At 51.6% G+C, this 19,990-nt stretch overlaps 1 protein-coding gene across 4 annotated transcripts in view; it reads right to left on the bottom strand.

The window, feature by feature from the left end:
- The window catches only part of Nfix (nuclear factor I X), a 93,381-nt gene that overhangs the window by 51,169 nt on the left and 22,222 nt on the right, over window positions 1–19,990 (bottom strand). For all 4 annotated transcript variants that reach the window (XM_042670596.1, XM_042670598.1, XM_042670597.1 and 1 more), the window contains exon 2: window positions 11,923–12,454. In XM_042670596.1, the coding sequence (XP_042526530.1) occupies window positions 11,923–12,454 (532 nt within the window). The remainder of the gene's footprint in view (window positions 1–11,922; window positions 12,455–19,990) is intronic.

Raw genomic sequence — 19,990 nt, 5'->3', positions numbered from 1 at the left:
TTGGGGAAGCAGCCACACCCTGAGGAAGACATGGCCAGAACCCAGAGCTTGGGTCTGTCCATGTTCAACCCCCTTTCAGCAAGAGGCCCCAAGGCAACAAAAAGACAAGGGGCAACCATATGGCTCCCCTTTTCTCTCGGATCTGTGACCAAAGCTAGCCCGAACCTGCTACAGGGAAGGGAACACCAGATTCTCTAGGGGGGCAGATAGAAGAAATGGAGCCCGCTGCCTGGTTGCTGATTGGGGTAACACCCAAGGGCAGATGGCACGTCTCACCCCCTGACTTCAAGATCAGTCCCAGACTCAACACCCACCTTTCCCCCACCCAAGCCTTCGACCCACTTGCCTCCTCCTTTTGAAGACTTCTCTTCACTGGGTACCCCCAGCAATCCTGTTACCAAGGAGACAATGATGTCCTATGCTTGAGTGGGACCACAGGTCCCTCCTACCACCCCCTAACTAGGTACCATGCCTGCTGACGTCACTGCTCAGAAATTTATAGCCCAGCACGGGTATTTATAAGGTGGCTCTGGTGTGACCACATATTCAGTGTGGGGCTGGTGGCTATTTATAGGCAGAGGATATACACTTATTACACCCCCTGTCTGTATTCTGGGCCACCTGTTATATAACTGCCATTATGCAATAACGCCCATTATATAATAATTATGCACTAATGGGGATATAATCTTCAGGCATAATGAGGACACACTCCCCAAGGGCTGCACTGGCCGGCCTCCTTACAGGTCGCCTCCAGGGATCTTCTGATCTCGCCACATGACTCCGCCCAGTCCAGGCAAGTCACCAGGTGTCACCCTACTCCAGGCTCCTGCTGTCTCTGTCTCTCCTCTGTCCGTCTGTCAGCGGGCAGCCATACCCAGACTGGTAGACCAGCTGCAACGCCCTCTCTGTATTCTTTCTTCAGGTCTTGTCCGGTTTCTCATTTCCTCAGCTCCACCCCTGGCCTCTCGGCATCTCTCACTCATCTTTATGCATGAAACAAAGATTTGATGGACTCACTCCTGGAAGTGACGGACGCTTAACCCATTCGTTCTTCCATTCAAAGACAGGAAGCCTCCTGGACCATTGGTGAGGGTCTGCTTCACATGCTGAATGCCCACCCTCACCCTCTAGGAAATACCTGAGAAGCTGGCCCAGAGGCCAGATGCCTGGAACAATGGGCCATGGGTACAAAAGCAGGGAGTGGGAAAAGTTAAGGCTGCAGTGGGACTCAACGGAGCCAATTCAATTAGCCCAAACATACTGTCTGCTCTTAAAATAGATCTCTCTATATTTAAAAGTTACTTGATATATGAATTGATGCAAAAAAAAAAAAAAGAAAGAAAGAAAGAAACACACTGACAGGGATCTGTGAGTGAGGTTCTCAGGCTCGGGCTCAGGAGGATGCTTTGGGGAGGCTGATTCTGACACTTCTCTATTGTTGAAATTTTCACAGAATGTTTTGCTACTGTAATAAAAAAAAAAAAATCAAATACAGGGTTAAAAAAGAGTCCTGCTAAGACCCTGTTGTGGCCACTGTGGTGTCTGAATCCATGCAGGAAGGAATTTCTGGGACGGGCGGGCTCACCATACAGCCCTGGGTCAGCCCAGCTGAAGATCCCCTAACCCAGTCCCTAGATCAGCACCTGGGGAGACAGGCTCAGGATTCCCGTGGGAGTAGGGAAAGACAGGGAACACAGACTGGAGACCAAGCCCCAGACTTATTCGCCCAGAAGTATGCTGTCCATAAGGGAAAATAGCATAGGGCACACAGGAGATCACCAGGGCTCAGTGCTGCAACGTCCACGCTAGACAGGTAAAGAAGGCCCTGAGCTGGAGGAGAGGCTAGAGGTAATGGCAGGTGACATTCCATCTGAATACCTTTCTTCCAGATCACAGGTTCTCAGCTGGGAGTGATTTGACCCCAGGAGACTCTAGGAACTGCATGGAGATTTTTTTTTTTAAACACCTGAGGAAATGGGCTGTGACTGGCATTGAGGGTCAAAGCCAACAATGCAGCTCACCCCCTACAGTGACCAGTATGGTCCTGCATGACACAGAATGACCCAGCCCAAATGCCAAGTGTCCGTAGCTGGAAACCCTACTCTAGGAGAGCTAATTTCTGAGAGGCCCTGTCTTATGGCAGAAGCAGAGGGAAATCTCCAGCTGTGGTCACTCTGTCTCAGGATGCAGCCCTCAGCATGCTGAATGAGCTTTTATGTGTAGTCTTGGAATTCTCAAACTTTAAGAAAGGGGTAAAGGGCTGGGGGTGTAGGTCAGTTGTACAACTCTTGCCTAGCTATGTGCAGGGGTCTTGGTTCTACTCCTAGCACTGCAGACAAAAGAAGGAGAGGTGACTTACAGATTAACAAACTTCCAGCAATCATCTGGTTAAGTTGGGTAATTCATTTTTATTTTAAACTAAGATTCCCAGTAGACTCCCAGGAAAAGGGTGTGGCGGTGCAAGGATCAGGAATCCAAAATCCTGCCTGCCTGGCCCTGAGCCTGGACTTTCTGCACATTCTACCTGTGCAGGGCAGGCCAGCAGCCTCTCCAGCAGGCCGTGACGCAAAGCCCAGCTGGCCAGACAGCCTGGTCACCATTGGCCCCTGCCTGCCTGTGCTCCTGCTCCCTCTCCAGGACAGAGGCAGGGAGCTACAGCCCACAGCTGGGAGGGAGGAGGCCACTGCGGCCGGCCGACAGGGCCAGGTGCTCAGTAGCTGGGAGAGCCCTTGAGATGAGTCACAATCTGAGCTCTGGCTCCTCCTAGAGAGTAAGGGGACCACAGGCATGGAACTGGCTCCTGCAGAGACCCTCTAAGCATTCTCCTCTGAGACTCTATCAAGGCCAGTAGCCAAGGCAAGTTGAAGGAGCTTTGAGGTCTTTCGGCTCATGTGCTAAAGAGCCCAGGTTCTAGGTTGATGACCTGTGGGAAAACTCATCCGGTGATCCGAGTCCCTCACAGACATCTCTGTCTGGAGTCCTCTCTTTGTAGGGCAGATATAATAACACTTGTCCCACCATCGTGAAGAGGAAGTCCGCTCCAGCAGGCTGAAAGGGCTTGGTCAGCTGACAAAAACAAGCTAAGTCCTTGCTATCTTTCTAGGGTCTGCAAACCTTACTTGTGTAGGTCAAGGTGCCAGGTAGGCAGGCTGTCTTCCAGAAACCTCCCTGGTCTCTAGGTTTGACTTGCTTGTTCCTCGCTCCATACAGAGACCCCTGTATGCATCACCTGAGTCCACACACACCCAGTCAGGGGCACTGATTTAAAACCAGAATCCATGGAGGGATTTCAATGGAAATAGGGAAGTGTAGGAAGGGCTGTCTCCTTCCTCTGACAACAGGGGTAGACTGAAGTTTCTAGATGTCCTCGAAGGACTAATACATGAAGGCCTTGACCTTAGGGTGGCAGCAGTATGCCATGTCACCACTAAGACATCAAAAATGGGGAAAAAGAGCCAGAGTGTCCCCCACTGATGAGCTACGGCAGCTGGTGGAGGGACAAGTCATTTAGGAGACAAACCCACAAAGGGCAATCCCAAAATACATATACTTCTTAAAATCCTCAGAGCAGCTAGCAAATTAGGTATTAGTATCCACCTAGACAAAGTAAAGAACCCAGGCATGGGGGGCCCGGCCAGTGGGAGGGGGCAACAAAGCATCGTCCAGCCAAATCTCCCTACCCCAGTCTCTCTGCCTTCTGGGACCCTGTTCTAATGCCAACAAACCTTCGGCTCAGATATGCTTAAAATGGCGACGGCGGCCTGCAGGGCCCGGCGTTTGTCGTGCTGTTTTCCACGGTGCCCTCAGTGCCAAGAAAAACCTATCATCAGAAATGCCATCAGCTATATTTATCTATCTCTCAGCCCCCCAGCCTCCTCCTCCCGTCTGCCAAGCAGGCCCTGCAGAGCCCCCCCTCACCCAGTGGGAATTCATCCATGCTGCTAATGCCCAGGACCACCTGCCCGAGCCTCAGTCTCCTCTGCACCCTTCCCAAGCCCCAACAATCACAGAAAGCACCCTAGCCCGTCTCACTGGGGTGCCAAGAAGTACTCACATGGCTTTTGGGTACAGCTGACAGCCACTGGCCTGGGTAGCTCCCGTCCCCAACCTTGGGTGAGGATGGCCCTCCATCTCTTTTTAGCCTCAACACTCGGCTCACAGGGCCTCAGGGATGTCAATCTGCCCCAAGCCTACACAAGCAGTGGGCCTGGTATCTGGGCACCATTCCCAGGAAGATGCCTGGCCGCTGGATAGACCTAGCCCTCCACTCCTCTCCCCAATGGGGAGTGGGAAGTTCCGGCCTAGATTCTGAAGCATGGAGAATTCCTGAGAGATATGTGTGCTACAGGACCCCCACCTTCTTCCCATCCAACTGAAGAGGAAGTGGTGGAATCTGGGAGCCAGAAGGGGAAATGGCAAAGTTAAGATTCATAATTCAGGACCACTCGAATCCACAGCCACGGAGAACTCTGCAGATACTGCCAATAGGCCACATCCCGTAGATCTGCAGCAGGCCTTCTTGACCTTCCTCTTCCCTGGCCGCAGGCCCCAATCTGAGCTTCCTACCCTTGGGCCTAAGCACACGAGAACAGCAGGGTTCATCAACAACTGTGTCCTAAACTCGGTGCCCCTCCCTCCCACCCGTATACCCCCAACACAGAAAGTAATTCCAGGGAGCAGGCTCCTCTGAGAATGAAGCAACCCAAATAAAAATTTTAAAACCCAGAAGCTCTTTCTCTCCTGCCCCCTCCCCCTCCACTGGCAAATGAAAACAAACAAGAAATCAAAGAGGCCTTTTGTGTGAGCACCGCGCTGACACGGCTGGGGCCTTTGAAAAGACTTCTGAATCGGACACTGAAGGATAAAATAACTGAAGCGTGGCAGCTCCTGAGACGGGGGCGGGACGGGGCTGATGGGGCAGAGAAAAAGAGGGGTGGGGAGGCAGATGCCTTCTGCAGGCAAAAAGGGGGACACGAGCTGTCCCTTGTGCCCAGCTGCCACAGGATACCAGACTGGAGAAAGAGCCTGGCGCTGGCCTTGCTGCTCACCTGGCCAGCTCCTCCCCTGCCCCTGGCCCTGCAACACTAGAGGGTGGGCAGGAAGGGCTCTGATCCTCTTCCTAAATCTGAGAGCGAAGATGCCCCCAAAGATGCTCTTTAGGACTTGCCTTCCTTCAGCATAGATCACTGTAGGCTCATGTCTACACGTTGGAGCTTTCTAGAAGGTGTACCCAGGCATTTACCATACAAGAGAGATTCATTCTTGGAGATCTACAAACTCCTGGGCAGGGATCTTGCTCCCAGCAAGCATTTCACGGATAAAGGAAATTCTTCCATCCTTTGGCAATGCCAAAAAGTAAACCAAGTCCTCAGGAAGTCCCTCTGTGTGTATGGCCCCCGGGCCCTCTTGCTGCAGAGTGGTCCATTTCCTCTGGGTTGGCGATGGGAACGCAGCTGGTCGCCATGCCTGTAATTATGGGCTTGGCTGTCCAGCCCATTCTGGCTTGCTCACAGTCCATGCTGATGGCTGAAACTCAAACAGGGCTGGTTTTCTTTCTCCTATGCCTCAACTTCAAACTCAGCCACCACTGATCCCTGTGCTCTGGAGGCAGCAGCAATGCTGACTGGATAGGTGGACAGGGCTATGGACAAAGGGCATGGGAACAGATGGTCTGAGAACAAGCTCAAGCTTTAGATCAGGGATACCCCAAAAGAGGCTGGCCTGAGCCCCATTATCCTCCCATGCCAAACACAAGTAAGCACCCCAAGTCCCATTAAAAGACACAGAAGGGAGTCTTTTACTCCCATTTCCTACATGGGGAGCAGGAAATGTTTCTCACTTTCCTCCCATGCTTCTCTCTACTTTATTCTGTTATACTAAATAAATTCTTGCTAAAAGAGAGACAGACAGAGACAGAGACAATCCAGAGCAAAGGCCCTGCATGTAGGCACTGTGCTTGATTTATTACGCTAGCTGTTACTATGCTACAGTTCCTAGTAATCGGGAACAAGCCCAGCACATGATGTTGCAGGAAGGCCCAGAAAACTATGGTGTTGTCCTGATTGGCCGGGATCGGACCATGCCTGGAGTTTCTTTTTTTGGGGGGTCCGGTCATGGGACCTGAACTCTGGGCCTGGGCACTGTCCCTCAGCTCTTCAGCTCAAGGCTAGCGCTCTACTACTGGAGACACAGAGCAACTTCCGGCTTTTTTCTTTTTGCTTATGTGGTGCTGAGGAATCGAACGCAGGGCCTCATGCATGCAAGGCAAGCGCTCTACCACTGAGCCACCTTCCCAGCCCCATGCCTGGAGTTTCTGAGTTCAATTCTAAATACTCCAGTGTAAGAGGAAATAGGACAAATCAGACTCTGGTGGCCTGTAATCCTAGCTACTCAGGAGGCTGAGACTTGAGGATCGAGGTTCAAAGTCAGCCCAGGCAGCAAAGTCGGTGAGACCCTTATCTCCAGTTAACCACCAAAAAGCTGGAAGCTGAGTTGTAGATCAAGTAGTAGAGTACCAGCCCTGAATGAAAAAGCTAAGGGACAGTGCCCAGGCCCTGGATTCAAAACCCAGTAGCTAAGTCCAGCAGGTTGACATAGGGAGAACAAGGTTTAAAAGCTGGAAAAGCCCTTGGGACTCTTCCTCTATACACATGCATGTGTGCATGCACACAAATGCGCGTGTGTGTGCACGCACACACGCACACACACACACACACACACACACAAGAGGGTTTAGGACAAACCAGTTGGGCCTCAGAGGGTGGTAAGGATGGCAGGGACACTAGGAACTATGTCAAAGCAGAGGCAGGTGGGACTAGAGATGTGGAAGGAGGCATTGATTTGCCTTTGGGTGAAAGGCTGCAGTGTTACAGAGAAACACGGGCTCTTCCTTAAGTCAGAAAGCAGATCAACAAGTAGAGGGGAAGGGAGATGTGCTGGCAAATCCTAACCATACTAACCATAGCCACTGCCATCCACTGCTGGTCTGCAGTGTGCCAGTGTTTGACCTATGAGCTGGCTCCACTGCTCGAAGTCTTCCTTAACCTAGACAACACACAAGGATGTTACAGCCACCAAAGCTGACTGCACCATGGTGACATTACGTGTCGATACTCTAAGGGGGACCCTCTGCTGGGTTAAAAGACAATCCATATATTTTGTTACTGTTCTAAGTGAGTTCCTAGGCCCTGTGGTCTTTGCCAGCCCTAGCACCAGATGGCGCTGCCTCCAAGACACAGACCAGTGGCATTTATTTCTGTGCCTTGAGATAGGAGGGCATGGATGCCATGGTAAAGAGTGGCAGGGTTGTTCAAGCTACCAGAGGCCCCTCCCATACATCAAACCAGAGCCCTCAGACAAGCAATGGCTTGGGGGACACTGGCTACCCCTAAGCTGGGAAGACATGGCGCAGTGATTCTTTCCATCCTTGAGAAGATCACGGATAAGGAATGGATTCATGCTGAGTGCTGTGTTGAGTGGGAAGCTCGAAACACACTCCGTGAACTTACTGAGATGGGTAACTCGTCTCCTGCCACAGGTGAGGCCAGGAACAGAGGGAGGTGGCAGGCCAAGGTCCTGCTAGAGAAGCCACTGACCCACCCAGGGCAGCACCGCCTACAGAGGCTGCACGGGAAACCAGACACGACAAATGACTCGGTTCTGTCAACAATATAAAAAACTGCCAGAAAAGAAATCAAGACCAGGGGGAGAGGAAAGAGGACTATAAAAACAACGGTGTAGCTGGGTACCAGTGACTCACACTTGTCATCCTAGCTACTCAGGAGGCTGAGATATGAGGATCGTTCAAAGCCAGCCCACCCAGAAAAGCCCTTGAGACTCTTATCTCCAACCTATCACCAGAAAACTGGAAGTGGTGTTGTGGCTCAAAGTGCTAGAGTGCTACCCTTGAGTGAAAGTGCTCGGGGACAGCGCGTAAGCCCTGAGTTCAAGCCCCATCACTGGCAAAAAAAAAAAAAAAGACAATGACCACTTAGAAATGGAACAACCATAGCAATTCATGATCAGCTTTAGATAGGTCCCAATTCAGACAAACTAGAACGAAATCGTGATGCTTGTTGGGAAGACAAGAACATGAACTAGTTATACACAATAGTGAAGAAAGCCAGGCACCCGTGGCTCAGGAGGCTGAGATAGATAGCAAGGTTTAAAAGCCAGATAAGGTCCTCAAAACCCTTTATCTACACACTAGACAGGAGGCATACAGGCCTCAAGAAAGCCTATTATCAGCTCAAGGTCCTGAGTTCAAACTCCGGTACAGCATGAAAGAAAGTGGGAGAGAGAAAGTAAGGAAGGGGAGAAGGGAGGGAGGGAAATCACTGAGTTTTTCTTGGGTGCAATAACAGTGCTAGATTCAGTTTTTCAATAGTCCTTCTCTGTAGAGATGACGGCTCTGACCTGGATGTCCTTCTAAAAGCCCAGAGCTGGCCCTGATTCTGACTCCAGTGGCTGCTGGCACTGGTGACCGTGAGGGGGCAGGAGGGGTCTCCAGTGACATCTGAAGCTCCTGATGAAGGAGCCTGGATAAAGGAAAAGGCCGCCTCCTGAAAACTCAGACCGCTTCCACAGCGGCCCACTGGAAGGACTTGACGGAGAGAAGCTGGCAGTTCCATTCTGCCAGCCATTTTAGTATTATCCAAAACATTCTGGTTTTCCTTCTTTGCCAAGACTGAGGGCCTAGGAATCAGGGATGAGCTAGTGGCACCAATCCCCCCTTGAGAGAGCTGATGCAAGCATTTTGGAGATAGTCTAGCTCGGCTTTCTGACCATGCTCTGCCGGCCCTCTTTAAGCAGAGGTCTCTTGCCCCTCACCCTGCTCCAAGACACTCCTTTTGGATGAAAGAACATCACCAGCACCTGCTTCAACCTCCCCTGTGCGGACAGATGCTACAAAGAGAGACCCCTGCAGAAAGCAGCTCTCTGGTAGGCTCTTGGGCTGAACATTCTCGTGTATGTGCTACCCTTACGTCCCTTGTTTCCTCTCAAGTGCATTTTCTGGGGTATCACAAGGCAGGGCTCATGAGGGCCCAGTGTGACAGTGGCACCGTGGTGAAGTCACATCTCCCCACTCCCCAGCAGGTCAGGCTGACTGATGTCAAAACCAGCATCACCAGTTCAGGTTCAGCCCAGACGGGCTCCTCCGCCACTCATCAGGTTTTAAGGGAGCTTTCACCTGAGTGGGGACCTGGCCCTGGCCCAAACTGAACTACACTGCTGGCTCTGTTAAGTGTGCCTGGGGGACACAGGCTTAGACGGGGTGTTGCCAGAATGCCAACACCATTTTGTGGCTCAGCTAAGGACAAGGTGTTTCCTAACATACCAGGTGGCTCATGGAGAAAGACATGTCACTTTGTGCCACCCAAAGACCAGCCACCCAACTCCAAGGAATGACAAGCCAGGAGGCCCATAGGTGGCCCAGCTGTACCACTACCCCTACACTTACTTCAGAGAGGCACACTCAAATTCTAGCCATGCCAGTAAGAAAAATCTGACATTCCCTGACACTATCTCAACACTAGAGCCTGAATGACCAAAAACACGTCCTCAGATTCCCTACTCAACTTTAGCCTGGCCAGAGGTATCCTCGGCCATGGACAGGCGATGGGAAATGAATTCACTCATATTCCTGGACAAATGATCTCATTAGCTGGGGGGGGGGGCTTACTTCCCCCGACACCTGCCTGGTCAGCCCAGGAGGCTAGCCAGGAAATGGTCTCCTTCATCACACACACTGGGTCTTACCTCACAGCAGTCAGGTCTGTTGTGTGCACACAAAAGAGGGGTGACTTTTTGTTTCCTTCCTTTCTTTCCCCAAAAGAAACATAGAACTGGTGCCAGTGGCTCACGCCTGTAATCCTAGCTACTCAGGAGACTGAGAGCTGAGGATCACAGTTCAAAGCCAGCCCGGGCAGGAAAGTCCATGAGACTTTTATCTCAAAAAAAAAAAAAGTCCAGAAGTGGTGCTGTGGCTCAGGTGGTAGAGAGCTAGCCTTAAATGAAAAGCTCAGGAACAGCACCCAGGCTCTGAGTTCAAGCCCCAGGACTGGCAAAAAAAAAAAAAAGAAACAAAGGAAGAAAAGGACCTGTTACTGCCCTTCTTTGTGACAGATCCTGAAAGTCACACAGGGCCAGTACAGGCCTAGAAAGATCCACAGAGTTTGTAAAAGAGCACAGGGCAGTGTCCATTGCTTCCAGCCAGTCACAAAAGCCACCTCTTAGAATAAGATAGAATGAGCAAGAAAACAGACCTTGAATGCTACTCTGCCTTAGGGCTCTCCAACACACACTCAGGGCTGTGCTGGCTCTCTGTAAGAGAGCTCATGTTCTTGAAAGCACACCCCTACACCCCACCAGTTTTTCTTCTGGAGCCAGTCATTTCTCCCAACTTCCCAAACAGGGGTAACCACAGCAATCAGGAGTTGCTTTTCTTTTTCTTTCTTTCTTTTTTTATTTTTTTGTGAATGGACAGGAAGGAAGACAGAGCCACATATTCACAGGAAAGAGCAGAGCACACGTGCGTGTGTGTATGTGTGTGTGTGTGTGAGTGAGTGAGTTGAAGTGAAGCCACATTCTCTCCCATGGCAGAGAGGGAGAAGGGAAAGCGCTGGAGCGGAGGAGAGGAAAACACGCATGCACACAGGAAGGTTTGCTAGCCCTCTCATTACAAGTTGGTTGGGCATAATGTAAACACACTTCTGCCTTGCTTAATCACACAGTGCCGCCCGTTTAGGTTTCAAAGGCAGCAGTAAATTGGGCGTAGCTGAGTGGAGGCTAAAAATTAACCAGCCATCTCTGTTTCAATTTGTAAGAAAACAAAAGCGGAAAGAAATCATAAAAAGGGAAAGGGAAGGGGAAAAAAAGGCATGGGCTAGAGTCCTAACCCAGCCTGAACCAAAACACAGGCTGAGTGGAAACAGAAGAGGAGCCAGGGAAGTACTTGGGACACAAAAGGGAGAAGAGAGATTTTGCAGGATTGGTTTGTTTGTCCTTGTCCATTTGTCTGTTTGTTTAAGACTCTGCCACAGCAAGCCACTCCCTGGCAAGCCTGCTCCCTAGGAGAGCTTCTGTGCCCTCAACAGAGGTGCCTGGTCAGTGGACTGGTCAGCAGCCCGATCAGTAGCCCGATCAGTAGCCTGGTGGGCGGACATCCCTCCTGGGGCCACTTGTGCCAAAAGAAGGTGAGAGGAGAGCTCAGCAATCTCGCTTGTGCGTGTGCTCTCTCTCTCTCTCTCTCTCTCTCTCTCTCTCTCTCTCTCTCTCTCTCTCTCACTCTCTCTCTCAAACCAAATTATTTTCAAGCTTCCCAACAGCCTATCCAGTTCCCAGACAAACTGCTCCTGCCTGGGCATGCGGGCCCCAAATCTGCCTCTTTGCCTATTCAGCCCATGTCCCATGCCGGGTTTCACACGCCCGCCCTCTCCACCAACTGCTGCCCACCCGGCTTGAGCCAAATGCACTTGGCTTTTCCTGGGACCCGGTGAAACCAGCACCTGCTCCTCCCCTGCTGGCCCCAAGTACTGCTTCTGACTCACTTAAAATAAGAGAAACGATTCATTTGGCTGTTGCTGCTGCTTGTCTCAAACTCTCACCACTATGGGTAATTCTGGTGGCATCCTGGCCCTGTCCTCAGACCTACACGCAGCCTTTCTAACGGGATGAATCCTCCCTCCACAGATGATGGGATGGAAGCAGGAAAGCCAAGGAGGAAGGTCAGAAAGGGCCAAGGAGGCCGAGGGAGGAAGAAGAGCAAAGGGGGAAAGGCACAGGGAAGGAGATGCAGGCCCTGGTAGAACAGCCTACCCGTGAGGTCTATGGTGTGCTGTCAGAAATAAGAGGAACAATAACAGAGCAAATGCCAACAAGTAAAATAAAAATGGGGAGAAAAGGTTGCGAGTGACCTACCCGGAGTGTGGACAAAGTAAGCCAGATAAAGATCCAGTTCTTTGATTGTGACTCCAATGTGATGTGGCTGGACACACAGGCCGGGGTTCGAGCACTGGGGCGACTTGTAGAGCCGCTCCCCATCAGTACTTTCCAGGGGGATCCCCTTAAACAAAATCACCATGACCAGGTCCAGCCGCCACACCTTGTCGGCCTGGCGCAGGCAGTCAATCCGCCGGATCTTGCCCTTCTGGTCAGGGTTGGAGAGCACACAGCAGGGGGGCTTCTTGCCCGTGATGGTCAGCACAAAGTCCTCACGGAACTCAGGCCGGATATCTTTGCGCAGCTTGGCCAGCAGCCGGGATGCCCACTTCTGCTTGATCTCAGGCTTCTCGCCCAGAAGCTCATCCTTCACGGCGCGCTCCTCATCCTTCGACATCCGCTTCTCATGCTTCTTGAAGTACTTGCGCTTCCGCGCCTGCAGGTTGAACCAGGTGTAGGAGAAGGCGCGGACGTGAGGCAGCAGGGCCTCAATGAACGGATGGAACTCATCCTGCAGGCGGCAAGCCGGGAGCATGCGGGGCGAGGGAGGACAGGGAGGTGGGGAAGACGGGGTGAGGGGGAAAGAGAGAAAGAGAAAAGCAGCGTTAAAAGGGGGCACTAGGAAAACTGCCTTCTCCTCCTCCTCCTCCTCCTCTTCCTCCTCCTCCTCCTCTTCCTCCTCCTCCTCCTCCTCCCTCCCCTCAGCAATTTTCTCTTGCGATTGTTCTACAAAAGTGTGGTTTGAAGCCACCACCAGCTTCTCCAGCCACTTGCTCCCATCTCAGCCTCAGCAGCCAGACAGAGGCACCGGGAGCCTGTCCACACACCTATTCTCTTTCTCTCTCTCTCTCTCTCTCTCTCTCTCTCTCTCTCTCTCTCTCTTTCCCTCACACACGCGCACAGACGTTCTCTGTCTTTCTCTCTTTCACACACACACACACACACACACACACACACACACACACTGGTGGTATCTCTGTCGCGCCCATGACATCTCCATGTTCTATTGCAGCCATGAGCGAGAGGTCAGCTCACCCCAGCACCGCGTCCATCTGCACAGACGCCTGTGGGTGCACACGCGGGGCATGCAGGGGTTCACCTCCTGTCCCGCCACCGGCTGATTTTTGGCTGCCCCAAAGAAAAGAGAAAATGACATCCACAAGCAAGCGTTCGATGGAGGAAACAGCTCTGGGTCCCTTCTTCCTAGGCTGTTTTCATTTTCTTTTCTCCCGATTCCCTTGGAACACCCACCCCAGCATTTTTTAATCAGACCTAAATCCTACATATGTCATTTTCAGCTTTGTTACCGGCACGCATATAATGTTAATCACAGTGATAATGAACAAAAACACTTCTTGTTAGCACAAATGCAGTGGTTGTCTCAGCCACGTGAGGGTTAAGAGATCCATGGGTCATCTTGCCACCCCTTCCCCAGCTCCCCCCCAGACCCCTTCACCCTCTTTCCCACTCAGGTGACAGAGGGCTGGACACGCGGTTCATGAGGTTGGTTTTTTTTTTTGGCTTGTTGGCTTGTTTGAAGTTTAAAATAATTGCTTTCTGTTTACAAAAATAAAACTGGAAAAAATTAAATAATTACCATTGATCTGACGCACCCGGCAAAGCGCAACGCCCGATTCTGAGATTCTGAACTGAACAGAGTTGTGAGTTGGGGGCGGTGGGGGAGGGGGAGGGGGAGGAGCAGGGGAGGAAGGTAAATGTTTTAAAGGGGGTTATTATTGGTGTTCTGGGGAATAGAGGCTGGGCTTGGGTGGATTCTCAAACCCTTCCCCCTCTGCCGCCCCCCCCACTCCATAGCACAGAAGGGGGAAATTAATATTTTTTGAAAAGGAGCAAAAAGAAAGAAAGGTCAGGGCTAGCAAGCAGAGAGGGGAGTGAGCTGGTTGCCGCACACGCCAGGTAAACAAAAGCCAACAAAAAAATTTTTTTTCAGTCTCTCCCCCTGAGCATCCTTTTTCAGTTTAGAAAAGAGAGAGAACAAAAATAGGCAAAATTTAAAAATTGAAACCCACCTTCCACCATCTTCTACATACACCACACACACACACACACACACACACACACGCACGCGCGCGCGCACACACACACACACACACACACACACACACACACACACACACCCCACCCCACCCCCAGCAAAAACAAAAACAAAAACCAGGAGGGAAAAAGCGGCAGCTGAAGAAAAAGGCTTTCGGCTGTGGCACGGCACAGGGGTGTAAACTTCGAGCTGCTTCCCTCCGCCCGACAGGAGGAAAAGGGGGAGCTCGCAGATTCCCCGGGAAAGAAGACGAGTTCTGACCGGCTGCAGACCGTTGCTGGCAAACGCAGAGAAGGAGAGAGGGAGAGAGGGAGAGAGGGAGGGGGAAATGAGAGATCGAGGATCCAAGGAGGATGTCGATGGAATGGGTGTGTGTGTGTGTGTGTGTGTGTGTGTGTGTGTGCGCGCGCGCGCGCGCGTGCACCAATGCTGGTTGGATTAGGGGGTTAGTTGCTCCTTTTCTCTCTCTCTCAAACTCGCTCTCTCTCTCCCCTTTCATGCTCAATCCCCATCTCCATTTGCGTGTGCCAAGTCAGTTTAAAAAAAAAGGAGAGGGAGAGAGAGAAGGAGAGAGAGGGAGAGGGAGAGAGGGAGAGAGAGAGACAGAGAGAGAGAGAGCAGGAGGGAGGGAGGGAGGGAAAGAGGGGGAGGGAGAGGGGGAGGGAGGGGGAGAAAGAGAGAGCTAGCGCGCGCAAGAAGGATCCACCTATTTGGCAGAGATGAGGGAGCGCAGCCAATGGCTGTGTCCAAGGGGAGGAGGGAGCCGGGGAGCCGGGGAGCCAGGAGGGCAGGGAGAGCCCCCGGCAGTTGGAGACCAAAAACAATTTGCCCAATCGACAAGTTCACGTCTAATGAACAAGTGAAGTCCAGCAGTTATGAATTTTTCATTCCAGGCTCCCACTAGTCCATTTGGCAGCAGTCACCCAACAAATTTGGGGGGATTGAAGCGGGGCGGGCGGAGTGGGGGGAAGAGACTGGGATGGGGGAAGACACAGAATATTTTTTAAGCCAAAAAAATAAATAAATAAAGGCCTGGCTCGGGGGCGGGCGGAGCCCCAGAAGGCCTTTGGGAAGCAGCTGCGCCTTCTCTCCGTGTTTTGGTTTCAGTCTTTCAGGCCCGAGCACTCTCTTTTTCTAGATCCGGCTCTTTTTTTTTTTTTTTTTTTTTACGGAGCACACAGGGGCTGGTGGAAGTCCCCCACCCTCCCCAACCAGGAGCCTGAGCCCTCGGCACCGGGAACAGAAGGAAGAGCGAGCTTGGGGGGTAGTGTCCACACCAGCAGCACTTCCATAGCAGGGACTCTAGTGCCCACACAGTCACCCCTGGGTTCCCCCTACCCTTGTCTGGCTCCCAACAGGACAGGGTTTGAGGGCTGGGGAGGGGGAAACACACCCACGGCCCCCTTCCCCTCTTCCCAGCCCCCAGCGAGCTCAGCAGCAGCAGCAGCCTCCCTCGGCCCACACCCAGCCACACACACTCCATTAGTGGTGACGAGGGATGCCAACGCAACGCAGCTCGGCTCGCAAAACGGCAACAGTTTATTAAAATAGCCTCCTGTCGCAGCACTCGGCTGACGAGCACTACAGCAGTCCCAAACACCACAAGCCAGCCCAGGGGATGCAGGAGTGGAGAAGCTGGACACCAGCGAGGAGCTCACCAAGGCCGCACACCTCCCCAGCCCCGCCCCTGCCCGGTCCTTCTTTTCCTAGCTCTGCCCTCTCCAATTGACCTGAATTAGCTTCTCACCTGTTCCCCCAGCCGTTGGAGGCTGAAGGGTCCAAAGTGAAGGACAAGGTGCAAAAGCATAGTGAGATAGGAGAGGCAAGGAAGGGCAGGAAGAATCAGAAAGCTGAGGGAAACCTGAGGACACCTCGGGGAAACCAAGTCACAGAGCAGCTACCCACTAGGGAGCGGGTCTTCAGCTTGCAGACATGAAAGATGGGCCTTGGGGAGGAGGAACTCCATCTTCTTGGCAGCTATCTCCAGTAAGCGCTGCTACTAGGGCAGCCACGGCTTAGGCCTTAGAAAGCAGTACGGAAGAGATGATTGGGAAATGAAAGGTGGAGCAGAGAGGCGGACAGAAACACAGATGGGTTCCCGATTTCATCCTCCCTACAACTACAGCCGCCCTCTCCCCAGGCTCAACCTTCAGCTGGCAAAGGAAAAAGGTCACTGCTCACTCAGCCCCTTTCCTCCCCAAATGAAACCCTGCACTTCCAGCCGTCTGTTCAGAGGCAGAAAGGTTCCCGGAAAAGTGCCTGGGCTGTGCCCAAACAAAACACCCACCCTGGGCCTCGCTGGAGCCTAACAAAGGCAGAGGTGCCACTCAGTGCGTGGACCCTGTGCTGACTGGCAACTCCAGTGGAGTAGGCTCCAGAAACACAGTCAGAGGGGACAGCGCAGGAGACAGGTTCCATTGCAGACGGGCTTCTTCCTCTTCTGGAGGTGTTCAATAATTCACATCCTATGAATAACCAACCGGCTTTGGTCCAATCAGCCAAAGATGTTGGCTTAGGGTACAAGGTACTGAACTCTGTCCCTCTGCCTTGAGAAAGCAATCTGGCTTTCTAAAGTCAAGATGAGTCTGTAGCCAGGCCTGCATGGCCTTGCAGGCCTTTCATTCCAGCACTGAGGAGGCTGAGGCATAAGGATTGTAGGTTCAAGGTTAAGCCTGGCCTACAAAGTGAGACCCTGTTTCAAAAAAAAAAATTAAGTTGTAAAAGCTGAAAGTGAGTTTATATTTGGCAGGAAATGGCTTTTTGGTATTCTGATTATACTAAATGTTAGAAAACAGCCAACGTGAACCTCCTGCCTGTCAAATCCTGGTGTGCTTCTTTCCACAGGCCTGCATACAGGCTGAGTAGAGGGTAGAGGTGGGCTCCACGTGGCCGAATCTGGATCTCCAGGGAAAGATCTCTAGAGCCTTGGGAGACAGACCAAGGGCAAGGTTCACTTCCAGGGAAGGGTCAAAGGTCCTAGAGCAGAGATCCAATAGAGTAGCTAAGGGACGCTCAAGAACGCCACAGACCACCCCCCCCCCCCACACACACACACACAAACACACTGCTGGCCCTGGGGGTTGAGGACAGAGAGGGAAGCAATCTTCAACTTGCTTCTCTAGCCAGTGGCCATAATCTTGAAAGTGGGCAAAGGACCCTTGGTCAGCCTCTCCCTCGGGCTGTTCAGGGGAGGCCATCCAGGCCCACCTGACCAATGGAGACTCCCTCTCTTCCTGCCCTTCCTCTCTCCTTTCTTCCCTCCTCCCTCTAAGAATTGCCCAGATTCCATTAGAACCACTTCAAGCACAGGCCTAGGGCCCCCTCCCCCTGCCCCACAAGCGACTGGTGGCGGCCAGCAGCCCAGACAAGCCCTCTGGAGCCCCAGACAAAAGGGAACTATCCCCCTTTTGTTATGAGAGAGTGAAGGTTCCTGTTGGAAGATTACCTGTCCCAGTCCCAGCCTCCTTCCTTTCTCCCCTCCCACCTCCTCCAGGAGGTCTGATACCCAGCACCTGAGCCAAAACAGACAAGGCCCGGAATATTCAATGTTTCTCCAGTTCTATCTGAGACAGCAAGAGTGAGGGCTCAGGAGATGGAAGCGGCAAAGGAGAGAGCAGGTGGGCCACTGAGGAAAAGAGCACCGACCTGGGAAAAGGAAAAATCCAGAGCACAAGGGCAGCCAGTGATACTGAGTGGTCAAAAAGGAAACTTAAGACAAGAGGAAAGAAGTAAAGGTAAATCAGGAAAAAGGTATTTTCTCCATGTGAAAGAAAACCCAAAAGACTAGATATATGACTTTTTAAATCCACAAAGGCTTTTGATTTAAGGAAAGGATTCTTTTCTGCCTTTGTAAAAGAAAGGCCTTTCCCTTGTTAAGAATAGAAGATTTGGTGAAAAACAGCAAGCTTACACTGAACAAAAAACAAACAAACAAACAAAAAAGCAACCTATCTAAATGAACACCCATCCGGGTTTCAGTCACCACTAGAAGAGATAGGTTTCAAACAAAAAAAAAAAGACTAAGCAGGTGAGAGAGAAATATGGAGAGGAGAAAGAGAGGCAAAGGCGGTCCTGGAGAAAGGGTTCAAGCTGGCTCACAGCCTGGGGAGGAGAAGAGAAAAGGACAGAGAAAGGGTTCTGGGAGGGGGAGGAGAGGAAAAACTAAGGAAAACAACCACTTCTAATAGTGAAAAAGTGAATGTGTGGTTTTCAAAAATGCCACAAAACACAGTCCTGTCAACTGAGGCCTTGTGATTTATTTAAGGGAAATTAGGAAAACACAAGCCCAGTACTTCACTCGCTTGCAGTGTTAGAAATCCTTCAAGGAAACAATGATTGTCCCAGCCAGAGACAGGTTTTGCAAGTGGCCTTTACCAGCCCGTAGCCAAGAAGCTATGACTAGAAGCACAAGAAGCTGTGACTCCCAAGATGGGCCACTCTCAGGAGGTCTCTTTATCTTTAAAAACAAAATCCAAAATGCAGCAGGGGTACTCAACAGACACTATGCTGAAAACGAACTATACAATATGTGGGTAGAGATAGGAGGGGAAAAACTGGGAGAGAGGGAGGGAAGGAATGACATTGTCTAGAAAGAAATGTACCTTTACCTAACTTATGTAACTGTAACCCCTCTGCACATGGCCTCCATAATAACAAATTTTTTAAGTGTCATACTTATTCCTAGCCTGGGGGCTTTAGGGCTTAGCTGTTTTCTTTCAGATCCTAAATATGTAGGCCCTATACGGATTGGGTAACTGTACAACTACTGCAAATAACTGGCCAAATGTACACAGAAATTACCAATACTACAGCATGGATGCAGAGTAAATAAGAAAGGATACAGGAAATTTAAAAAGAATTAGCACTGTTCCTGGCATTTTAGAATTCAGCCTTGGTTTGAACCGAAACTGGCTAGCTTTACTGCCTGGCCCAGGCTCTCTGCTCCACGGGAGGCAACAAGAAGGCATGGGCCTCACCCACAGGCAGAGAACAGAATTGTAGACTGTAGGACTTAGCTGCTAGCAAAGGGAAGGGACCTGGCTGCACATCCTGGAGATGGGTGGGGCATCTCTGGGGTAGGGGGAAGGGGACTATGGGAAGGGGACCTGCAGCCAGAGTGAAACCGTCCAACTGTCTGGCAACACCAAGGATGGAAATCAGGAAAATGAACTTTGCCAGGAGGCTCAGATAATTTGAACAAAGCGGGTTTTGGGCTGATTTGGGCCTGTTTTCATGGGCTTTCAGAAAGAAGGCCACGGGGCTTCTTAGAGAGCTTTCTGGGCTGGGCTGGCCCGGCTGGCCGGGCTGGCTGAATGGATTTGCCCTGAACCCCTGTGCTGGGTCTAGCATGGGACCTATTTCAGAACCAGGCCACATGCTTCTCTCCAGTAACCCCCCACCCTACCCCACCCCCACCGCCTTTTCTCCTTCTTTCTACAAACCAGGAGCCGTGGCCTGGGATGGGGCCAAGGCGGCAGCCTCATTCTGGCTCTGTCGCTTCCCTGCTCCAGGCACATCTCCCCTCACCCTCTTGGCACAGAACAAGAGAGCTAGGGTGGGGATGGGGGTGTTGGGGAAGAGGATCTATTCTCTCGAGTGAGACTGGAAATTGTTTACTTTCATCCTCTGTGGGGAATGGGAAACAAAACCCTAGTCTTTAATTCATTATTTAGCTAGAAACTTCCTTGTGTCACCAAATACAAGTAAAAGCCAGGGAAGCCAGAGCCCTCTCCCCTAGTTATGTAGGGATAGGACCCCCTGGACATCTGTCTGCAGGACAGATGACAGGCAAGGTTTTACGTGGGATGAGGGCAGTGTGGTTCTTCACTGGCCTGCAAAGTGTCACTGTAAAGTAGCCCAGGGCCCAGGCAGAGAGAGGAAGGCCATAGACCAAGCTGTACAACTTTCGCTCAAGTAGAAGCAAGTGGAAAAGCTGACAAAGGACCAGGGAGGGAGAGACCCGCACATCATGCTGTGAGGTTTGTGCCCAGA

Source organism: Dipodomys spectabilis, unplaced genomic scaffold (assembly GCF_019054845.1).
Source record: "Dipodomys spectabilis isolate Male_0828 unplaced genomic scaffold, ASM1905484v1 ptg000573l, whole genome shotgun sequence".
Classification (NCBI taxonomy): Eukaryota; Metazoa; Chordata; class Mammalia; order Rodentia; family Heteromyidae; genus Dipodomys; species Dipodomys spectabilis.
Note: the sequence above shows the minus strand (reverse complement) of the source record. Positions and strands in the feature narration are given on the sequence as shown.